Below are 10475 nucleotides of genomic sequence, written 5' to 3' on the forward strand. Positions count from 1 at the left end.
TAAACTGTACAATACCCACATAGGATAGTTCAAGCCCAGACTTCTAGGCATTTAAGGTGCCCTAACAATCTGGATTTGGTATGGCACTGCATTTTTAAGAGTGTTGTCAAATTCCAGACAAGGATTTAAGTGGGCTATGAAGATTAAAAATGTATCAAGAATTACCGAGGGCTCTTTCCCCCCTGACCACCCACTCTGCTGGTCTTATGATTTCTGCATGACCGTGCTTTGTGTCCGAGCACCGCGCACATCGTCTTTTGTTCTCGCGCACCCGGTGGGCCGGGCGGTGGGCAGCACAGAGACCTTATTCACAGGGACCGTTTGTTCCCCATCTCTAACCAGCAGACACGATCTCGGGCACGTCCCTCTGACACATTCTGGTCGACACATAACGAATGGGTTTAAGCAAGAAAACCTGCAGTTTCTGAGCAGGATCTCTTCCGAGAGATGCAAACACGGATGTGGTCAAAGCTGGGGAACTTGCCAACAGTCTTGTACCACTCTCCTTTATAAATCAACTGACGAGGGAGGGTGGAGTAGCCTAAATGAAGAATATTCCGAACAGCAAACACATCTGGGTTTGATAACAATTACTATTGGCACTAATTGAGGTAAATCCAACATTTTATATGACCTTTAATGAAATTATGTGAATTTTAGTTTTCCAGTTTCGATAGATCTCTGATCTTCGATTAACTGATACTTAAATTTTTTTACAAATATGCGTATTTCTTTCTGAAAAATAAATTATTGGTATAGCATATTTGTTTAGATAGCATGCTTATATTTATTTCATGCACATTACAGAATAAATACATGCCGTATAACAGCGACATACGCACTAATAGTAACCTGTAGATTCTAGTTACAAAATCCCCCCCAAAGAATCCACCGTCTTCCCGTCACCTCTCTCCACATTCGCTAATACGATGATAGATACAAAACAATTAATAATTTTCGTAAATACAGCAAGACTGGGTAGATGCATTGAAGATTTTGAGGGAGTAGACAGGGATGTTATAACACTTGCCTCGTAATGAATACAAAAGAGGAAAGCTTGATCTGCGGCTTGACTTGACGTGCTCAAGAACCCATGCGTTTGTGTCTGGCAAGATAAGGCTATTCTCTCTGTAAGGGTTTATTTTTTAGATGTTCGTTGTTGGATGCTTTTATTTTGAAGATTCACAATTAGGCATTGTGTGAAAGTCATCTAATGTGTTTTTGCTGTATGTTTTCCTCAGCAAAGCATTTGTACAGAGTTCAGTGTTTACTGATCCAGGAGCAAAGATGGAGAAGATGGATGATGAAAAGGTAAGCACCATTAGATCATTAATATTGTCCTCCAAATGTTTTAATTTAACCTACTTTGCACTATAGTAGTGTATTCACACTTCCTGTGTTTTCTCTTGCACATTGCAACATTTGCCTCCCGTAAACAATAACCAACGGGGTGCTCTAACCCTGCAGGGCTTTAAGTCTCACTTCATTTACATTTAGTCATTTAGCAGACGCTCTTATCCAGAGCGACTTACAGTAAGTACAGGGACATTCCCCTGAGGCAAGTAGGGTGAAGTGCCTTGCCCAAGGACACAACATCAGTTTGCATGACCAGGAATCGAACTGGCAACCTTCGGATTACTAGCCCGATTCCCTCACCGCTCAGCCACCTGACTCCCTGACTTCATGATTGGGCTTGGTGTGTAGGAGATAGAAGAGATATTCTGTACTTTTCCTCTCTGGCATTTGTAGGAACAGGGACAGGGTGTACAACTTTGGATACAAGCGTCTGCTAAATGAATACATGTTGTACGCTCATGCTAGAAGGAGAAGGACAATGATCCAGAGATCCAGGCTGACATACTCAGCTAAAGATGACCTGTCTCAACATGTTTCATTTCCCGGCCTGTACGTGCTTGTAGGTTATAAGGGTAAAGCACAATACTCTGTTCATTGGTAAATCTTCAGATACTAGTTTCGTCTTCTGCCAGGCCTGTGTGCTCTGAGGCTCAAAACAGGAAGCACAATTATAGTTTTGGGTGGAGGAGGAGGAGGAGGGTTTCACCGTTTTTCATGGTAAAGGTTTTCTCTCCTGCCGGTGTAAAATAGAGGTCCTTGTCGAAAAAGTGAGTAAAAGAGAGTAATTAAAAGATAGACAGAGCAAGTGAAAGAGACACAGAGAGAGAATGGGAGGGGAAATGGTGATGCAGAGACCCAACAGGTAGAAACAGGGGAGAGGGCGAGAGACATAGGAGCAGGAGGCAGAAAGAGGGAGAGAGAGGGCGAGAATCAATCACTATCAGTGGCAGATGAAGGAACCAAAGTGGAACCAGAATGGCTTAATCTGTTTCACAATAAAACTCCACTACCCAGCATGCATATGGGGGTCAGGTGGCTGAGCGGTGAGGGAATCGGGCTAGTAATCCGAAGGTTGCCAGTTCGATTCCCGGTTATGCCTGTCTGACGGTGTGTCCTTGGGCAAGGCACTTCACCCTACTTGCCTCGGGGGGAATGTCCCTGTACTTACTGTAAGTCGCTCTGGATAAGAGCGTCTGCTAAATGACTAAATGTAAATGTAAATGCATATCCACCACCGACATGACACACACGTACACACACACACACACACACATTTACACACACACACACGTACACACAGTGACAGAATTCTCCTGCAGCACCCTTCCTCCAGTGCCTGTCACAACATGTTGAGTTGCGCAACACCTCACACTCATCACGTACATTTGTGAAGACTAATAGTAAATGATACATGTAGTGGTGGATCTATTGCAGGTTTTGACTTTTACTAAGGGTCTGTTTTGTGTGTCTACAATGGCAACAAATTTAGGCATTATTTTTCTCCTTTAATAGTTAACTATGTCTCTCTTTGTCTGTCTGCATCTCTGCGGTTATCATGGCAACACTACTGTACTGTTTTTCTGGGTAAGAAATGAACTGCTCAGCCATGAGAAAAGGCTTGTTTGATTTATCGGTACAGGACAGAACAGCCAGTCAGGGCCAGTCTAAACCAGACACTCCGCAGCCTAGAGCTTTCAGAATGCCGTAGACATTTACATTACATTTAGTCATTTAGCAGACGCTCTTATCCAGAGAGACTTACAGTAAGTACAGGGACATTCCCCCCGAGGCAAGTAGGGTGAAGTGCCTTGCCCAAGGACACAACGTCAGTTTGCATGACCTGGAGTCGAACTGGCAACCTTCGGATTACTAGCCCGATTCCCTCACCGCTCAGATGTGGTGAACTCCATTCTCCTCGTTATGGTTCTGCACTGGCCTGACATATGCAGGCATCAAATCTCCATCTATCGATGTGAAGATGTCGATATCTTGATAACACTCACAATCACCCGTTAAAAAACACATGGTTGCGAAAGGACGGCTTGATTTGCCATGTTTTGAAACACCTTGCACGGCTGTGTGAGAAAGCAGAAGGGAGGGAAGAAACGAACAAGTGATGTCATTGTGTGTTTCTATGTCAACGTGTCTCCTGCCACTGTCACCGTTAACAACAAGAGCTTTGTAAGGGCAACTCGGATGGGAAGTCGGATGACCACGTCGTACAATCCTTGTACAGCTGCTCATCCATATGCATTAGTAAAGTGTGATTTTATTTTCCTTTCTCGCATTCTCTCTCTCTCTTTCATTGTCTCTCTCTTTCTCTCTCTCTTTCTCTCTCTCTCTCTCTCTCTCTCTCTCTCTCTCTCTCTCTCTCTCTCTCTCTCTCTCTCTCTCTCTCTCTCTCTCTCTCTCTCTCTCTCTCTCTCTCTCTCTCTCTCTTGTTCTTTGGCTACCTGTCTCTCTCTCCCTTTGTGTCTCTCTACTTCACACAAACACTGTCTGTCTCTCTAGCCTAAAAAGAAGGGGGTCACTGGCTATCTCCTGTTCTGTGTGTCTACGGCAGTCATTGGTTCCCTGCAGTTTGGCTACAACACTGGGGTCATCAATGCCCCTGAACAGGTATGTGTGTGTTCATATGTGTCTGTTTGTGTATGTGTGTGTGCGTATGTGTGTGTGTGTGTGTGTGAGAGAGAGAAGAACTATGTTGACAGTAGTTGAGTGTCTAACTAAGACTCATCTGAAGAAGACCCTGCCAAACGTTATGCAATACAGGCCATCTGGAGCCATAGACATGGATAACACTACAGTGGGTTTCTTATTCACTACTCTGTCATATCTTTTCAGGAAGTTGCTCGTTTTAGGTTGGTATTGCACCACTCCTTGTGAAACAGACAAGTGACAAGACACATCCTGTCTACTACTATGTGTACAGTACCAGTCAAAAGTACATTTTGATTGTGTGAAAAGTGTATGAATTATTGAAATCCCCTCACACAGGGTTGGTCTACTGTGTAAAGCTGCAATCTGAACTCTCATGGCCCCAAGGAGATAGAGCAGCTGGTCTGCACCAGGCAACCACACAGAACATTTACATTTACATTTATTCATTTAGCAGACGCTTTTATCCAAAGCGACTTCCAAGAGAGAGCTTTACAAAGTGCATAGGTCACTGATCATAACAACAAGATAGCCAAAAAACATTGCGAGTAGCCAAAACATGAAGCACACATTGTGAACAACCAAAGTAAGTGCCAAAGGGAAGAACCATAAGAGCATGTAGTTAAACAAGTTACAATTAAACAACATGAACGGCTATAAGTGCAAGTGTACCTGTGGAAAAAAGCAAGCAACAGTAATAAACAATATATCACAGCGAGAACAAAAATTTAAATCAGTTACCACTAACCACAAGAGCAACAAGTCTCTAAGCAAGAGTCAACAAACCTGGACATGGTGGCATTGTGTTCTGCTAACTCACACTAGAAGGTCCTGGGTTTGAAACCAACATGGGGCCCTGGGACATGTTCTCCCCAGGCCTGTTGGGGCTCAGAAGGGCTACCTCCTGGGGATGCAGAACCAGAACAGAGAACATCCAGTGAACCTCCTGGGGATGCAGAACCAGAACAGAGAACATCCAGTGAACCTCCTGGGGATGCAGAACCAGAACAGAGAACATCCAGTGAACCTCCTGGGGATGCAGAACCAGAACAGAGAACATCCAGTGAACATGCTCATTGGTACAAAATGGCCGATCCTTGTTTCAAATCCTCTTCTGTGTGTGTCTGTGTGCCAGAAACTGCGTAACTTCTTCTTGAACGTGACGACGGAGCGTTTCGAAACGCCCTTCTCCCAGGGTTCCATCACCTTGATCTGGAGCTTCGCGGTGGCCATCTTCAGCGTCGGAGGCATGGCTGGGTCCTTGTCAGTGGGAGCCATGGTGGACAAGTTTGGCAGGTGAGAGCCGTGAATGATGGTAAATGGACTGCATTTATATAGCGCTTTTCTACCTTAGCGGTACTCAAAGCGCTTTACAATGTTTGCCTCTCATTCACCCATTCATACTCTCAAACACACATACCGACGGCAGCGAGCTACCATGCAAGGCGCCGGCCTGCCCATCGGGAGCAACTTGGGGTTCAGAGTCTTGCTCAAGGATACTTCGGCACATGGCCGGACACCCCATGGTTGGCCAGACACCCCAAGGTTGGCCGGTTCGATCCCCAGTCGTCGGGGATCGAACCGGCCAACCTTGGGGTGTCTGTTAAACCTTGCGATTAACAGACAACCCTCTCTACCCCCTGAGCCACAGCCACCCCAATGATCCTCAGTGTGTTGTACCAAGACTAACCCTAAAGCCCTGGTTAAACTCAAACTCCTTGAAACATGGATTAGCTTTACTGACCGCAGAATCCTCCCCATGTCCCCAGGCGTAAGTCCATGCTGCTGGCCAACAGCTTGGCCATTCTGGGGGCTGTTCTGATGGGGCTGTCCAGCTTGTGTCGCTCATTTGAGATGGTCATCCTCGGGCGCCTGGTGATCGGCCTGTTCTGTGGGCTGTGCACCGGCCTCACGCCCATGTACATCGGCGAGATCGCGCCCACCAACCTCAGAGGCGCCTTCGGCACCCTCCACCAGCTGGGCGTGGTGATCGGCATCTTGGTGGCGCAGGTACCTCGCCGGATTTGCTTTGACCTGGTTCTACCGTACACTGTTGTAATGATCCTAACCCGACCTGTCCCAGACCTGGATTGATATCATTGAAGCGCATCGATAGATAAACACACTATTGAAATGGAAGAACACAATGCCTTTGATCAGATAAACAATTAAACTGTTACGCAGAGCAAGAGCGAACAAACCGTGATTAGATTAGAAGTGATTAGATTAGTGATTTTGTGTTTCAGACTTATGGTCTGGCTAGTGAGATCACCCCCCCTGGTTGTGTTTCCGTGTTCCAGATCTTCGGTCTGGAGTCTCTCCTGGGCTCCGACCTGCTGTGGCCCTTGCTGCTGGCCCTGACTGCCCTTCCCGCCGTGCTACAGACCATCCTGCTGCACTTCTGCCCCGAGAGCCCCCGCTACCTCCTCATCAGCCTCAACCAGGAAGAGGAGGCGCGCAAAGGTCAGACACCACTCCTCTGTTCACGAGTAGACCAATCAGGGCAGGTTCTAGACCATTTTGCCTAGGGGGGGGGGCCAAGCTTGGGGGCCAGTTGTACTGTTAGAGGGGGCCAAAGGTAAGAGAGCTTTTAGAGGGCTACATTAAACATTATTGTTGCATTTCAGGCATTAACAGGAAAAAGACCATGTTTATAATTATTCAGATTCTACATTTAGGGGGGCCACAAGGGAGTCCAAACTTGTTGTCACAGGGGCATTGCCCCCCCTGCCGCACCCCCTGAACTGGCCCTGAGACTAATAGGTTTTGCCGACAGTGTGACTGTGTTGGAAATCTCCTGGGTTTTTGTAGATGGAAGGGCTAATGGTTCTTTGTGAGAATGATGATTATGACATCAGTACGACAGGAGGCAACAAGCACATGCATCTTGCTTCCTCTTTCAACGTTGCACCAACCTTGTTGCTCTTTCTGTCCCTCTGTCTTCCTGTCCTCTCTCCTTCGTCCTTCCAGCGCTGGTGCGTCTGCGCGGCACCGAGGACATCAACGAGGACATCCAGGAGATGAAGGAGGAAGGGATGAAGATGGCCATGGAGAAGAAGGTGACCATCCCAGAACTTTTTCGTTCCCCGGCCTATCGTCAGCCAATCATCATTGCCATCATGCTCCAGCTCTCCCAACAGCTCTCCGGTATCAACGCGGTAAGTAGACTGCAGGCTCCCACAATGCAATGCAACACATACAGGGGACATGCTATCGAAATTAGCCGCCTTAAGCCTTGCACATTCGAATAATTGTCACCGTTCAGAATTCAGGGAGGGAGGGGGCTGTATTGAGACTAATAAAGTCAGGGGATGGGCTATAATCACAGTGATATTTAAAGATGACTGCCTCTTTAAAAGGTCAGTTAGGCAAGGTGACAGTCAGTGTCGGCGTCAGCTGAATTGTATTAGCCAATCACAACAGCTCTTTAGCTGAAGGTCAAGGCCTCAGTGTCAGTTAAACCTTTGACAGCTACGCATACCAGCCATCAATATCAGTCCTTATCCTGTTTATACACTTACGGCCACCCGTACAGCAAACAACATCCACATTCACTTTGTTAATTAATACAGCGCTTTTATTTTGAAATACAATAGGACGGCTGGATGTATTACATAACATCTACATTCACTTTGTAAATGAATACGCTTTTATTTTGAAATACAATAGGACGGCTGGATGTATTACATAACATCCACATTCACTTTGTAAATGAATACAATGCTTTTATTTTGAAATACAAGTGGACGGTGGATGTAATAATAATTTTAAAAACTATTGTGTTTTCCAGGTGTTTTATTACTCCACTGGTTTATTCGCGACTGCTGGGGTGACACAGCCCATCTTTGCTACGATTGGAGCAGGAGTGATCAACACGCTTTTCACCGTGGTGTCTGTAGGTGTTTTAACGCTTTGTTTGGGTCTTGTATGGAAGCAAATCAGTGTCGTATGTTTAGAATTTTAAAAGGCATTGAATACTTAATATAGAAATTTAAACAAAACCGAATTTGTTGGTTTTGAATTCACGTCTTTTAAATTGAAATATTAATTTATTTCCACCAAAAAATAGGAGATAAAAAAATTCAGGTTTCGGAAATTGTAAATATAACAAAATTCAGGTTGCCAAAAATTAGAACTTAACGAATTTGTCTTTTTTTTTCTTTTGGGATCTCAATTTCCTGTTTGAATTTTAGCAACCTGAATTAATGAAACTCGAATTTTTTGATCAGATTTTCTTTTTAACATTAAATTTAAAGAGGTGAATAATAACAATATTAGGTATTCAATGCCTTTTAAAATTCTAAACATGTCACAGATTTGCTTCCATAGTCTTGTTTTAGCACTTTACGTTATAATGCCCATGGACACTTGTTGATAACAAGCTCCCTCTTTGATTGGCAGCTGTTCCTGGTTGAGAGGGCGGGACGTAGGACCTTGCACCTGATTGGATTGGCTGGAATGGCTGTGTTTGCTATACTCATGACCATCTCTCTTTCACTGGTGGTGAGTGACCCTAAGCCTAACCCACAGGGCTTGTCTGGTTTGATGTTTCTGTTCTTCTCTTGAAATCCATCCTTTGTTCCCCACCCTTACCTTTCTCTCTCTCTACCCTGGCATGGTATTGCTGAATGTACTGTATTTCCCCCTTCATTGTTTGTTCTCATTCCACCATCCATATCTCCATCTTTCTCTCTCTCTCTCTCTCTCTCTCTCTCTCTCTCTCTCTCTCTCTCTCTCTCTCTCTCTCTCTCTCTCTCTCTCTCTCTCTCCCTCTCTCTCATACACACCTCTCTCTCTCTCTCTGTCCCTCTCTCTCTCTCTCTCTCTCTCTCTCTCTCTCTCTCTTTCTCTCACCTCTCTCTCTCTCATACACACCTCTCTCTCTTTCTCTCTCTGTCCCTCTATCTTTCTTTCTCTCACCTCTCTCTCACCCCTCTCTCTCTCTATGTCTCTCTCTCCTCCTCTCCCCTCCACTCCCTCCGTGAGCAGACGGACATACCGTCCCTCAGCTACCTGGCCATTGTTGCCGTGTTTGGCTTTGTGGCCAGTTTTGAGATGGGTCCAGGTCCGATCCCCTGGTTCATCGTGGCCGAGCTGTTCTCCCAGGGCCCCCGGCCTGCCGCCATGGCCGTCTCTGGGTGCTCCAACTGGACCGCCAACTTCCTGGTCGGCCTCTCTTTCCCCAAACTAGAGGTACGTACATGACATACATTCTCTCTGTTTCCCCTCTCTCTCTCTCTTCTTCTCTCTCTCTCTCTCTCTCTCTTCTTCTCTCTCTCTCTTCTTCCCTCTCTTCCTCTCCCTCTTGCAAGGACATGCAATAGATGTTTAAAGATGACGTTTGAAAAGATTTCGTCAAGATAGAGGACGTATCGTAGTTCATCTCAAACGTCAGCGGTGAAGCAGGAAACTGATCCTGTTTGATGCCTCTGTATTAAAACACACGATCTACGCCTAAACATACGAACGTACGTAGACTTCACCACCTTCCTTTGGCCCCTCCCCCCGCTCCAGGAGTTGTGTGGCGCCTACGTCTTCATCATCTTCACCGTGTTCCTCATCGTCTTCTTCATCTTCACCTACTTCCGCGTGCCCGAGACCAAAGGACGGACCTTCGATGACATCGCCAGAGGATTCGCTGCAACCGCCGCGAGCTCCGTCCAATCCCCGGCCACAGAGGGCGTGGTTACTTCCCCGACGACGGAGAAGGTTCCGATGGTTGAGTTTCCAATAGATGAGAAAGCAAAGACCGGAGCTTCGCAGGTCCCTTAGTAGACAGCTGTTGATGGTCCAACAACTGCCACGTATACATATACTGAATGGAGTTAAAGTTTAAAAGTTTGTCTATTGACTCTCAATTGGACATTTGAAAGCAGGGAGAGGTATTAGTCCCTTTCACTAAAGGGGGTTACATATAAAAAAACAGCAGCTTGTGTGTTGAGGTGTGTTGAATTGTGTAGAGGTGTGTTGAGTGGGCAATAAGGTCAAAGCCAGTAACACAGATGCTATTTAGAAGATATTATAACACAGGATCATCCAATAATTTGGCTTTGGAGTTTATAGTGGACGCAAGAGTGATGATTCTGTTCCTGTGTGTGTGTGTGTGTGTGTGTGTGTGTGTGTGTGTGTGTGTGTGTGTGTGTGTGTGTGTGTGTGTGTGTGTGTGTGAGTGTGTCGAGGCTGTGTGAGCCCTTTTACAGGAAATTGCGTGCAATTTAATGAGATCCCAAGAGTATTAGCCACTAAATTATTAAGGGCATTTTTAGCTGTTACCAATGCCAAAATAATTAAGGAAATTCACTGGAATTAATGTTACACATCAGCGCTATTTGTTGCCTAATGAGATAAGTGTTAGTACCATGTCCCTGTTGTGTATATTTGTAGACATTTCAAGAAAAAAACTTGATGAAAACGTACAATAGGTTTTCAGTATCAAGCCACAGTACCAGAGAGTTGAACTT

At 45.5% G+C, this 10475-nt stretch overlaps 1 protein-coding gene across 1 annotated transcript; it reads left to right on the forward strand.

Moving 5' to 3' along the window:
* The first annotated feature begins 406 nt into the window (after nt 1-406).
* Nucleotides 407-10469, forward strand: slc2a3b (solute carrier family 2 member 3b). The gene is made up of 12 exons (XM_067237667.1): nt 407-611; nt 1242-1311; nt 3868-3975; nt 5150-5310; nt 5784-6024; nt 6315-6477; nt 6985-7172; nt 7805-7909; nt 8416-8517; nt 9004-9207; nt 9529-10143; nt 10194-10469. The coding sequence occupies exons 2-11, from the start codon at nt 1288-1290 to the stop codon at nt 9784-9786; spliced, it is 1554 nt and encodes a 517-aa protein (XP_067093768.1). The 5' UTR covers nt 407-611; nt 1242-1287; the 3' UTR covers nt 9787-10143; nt 10194-10469.
* The last annotated feature ends 6 nt before the right edge of the window (nt 10470-10475 follow it).

The sequence above is a fragment of the Osmerus mordax genome, chromosome 6, assembly GCF_038355195.1.
Source record: "Osmerus mordax isolate fOsmMor3 chromosome 6, fOsmMor3.pri, whole genome shotgun sequence".
NCBI classification, from domain to species: domain Eukaryota; kingdom Metazoa; phylum Chordata; class Actinopteri; order Osmeriformes; family Osmeridae; genus Osmerus; species Osmerus mordax.

Coding starts and splice junctions, on each gene's coding strand:
- slc2a3b (XM_067237667.1), top strand. CDS start 1,288: ATGGAGAAGATGGATGATGAAAAG. Junction 5,311..5,783: donor ATGGTGGACAAGTTTGGCAG/GTGAGAGCCGTG, acceptor CCATGTCCCCAG/GCGTAAGTCCATGCTGCTGG. Junction 7,910..8,415: donor CGCTTTTCACCGTGGTGTCT/GTAGGTGTTTTA, acceptor TTTGATTGGCAG/CTGTTCCTGGTTGAGAGGGC.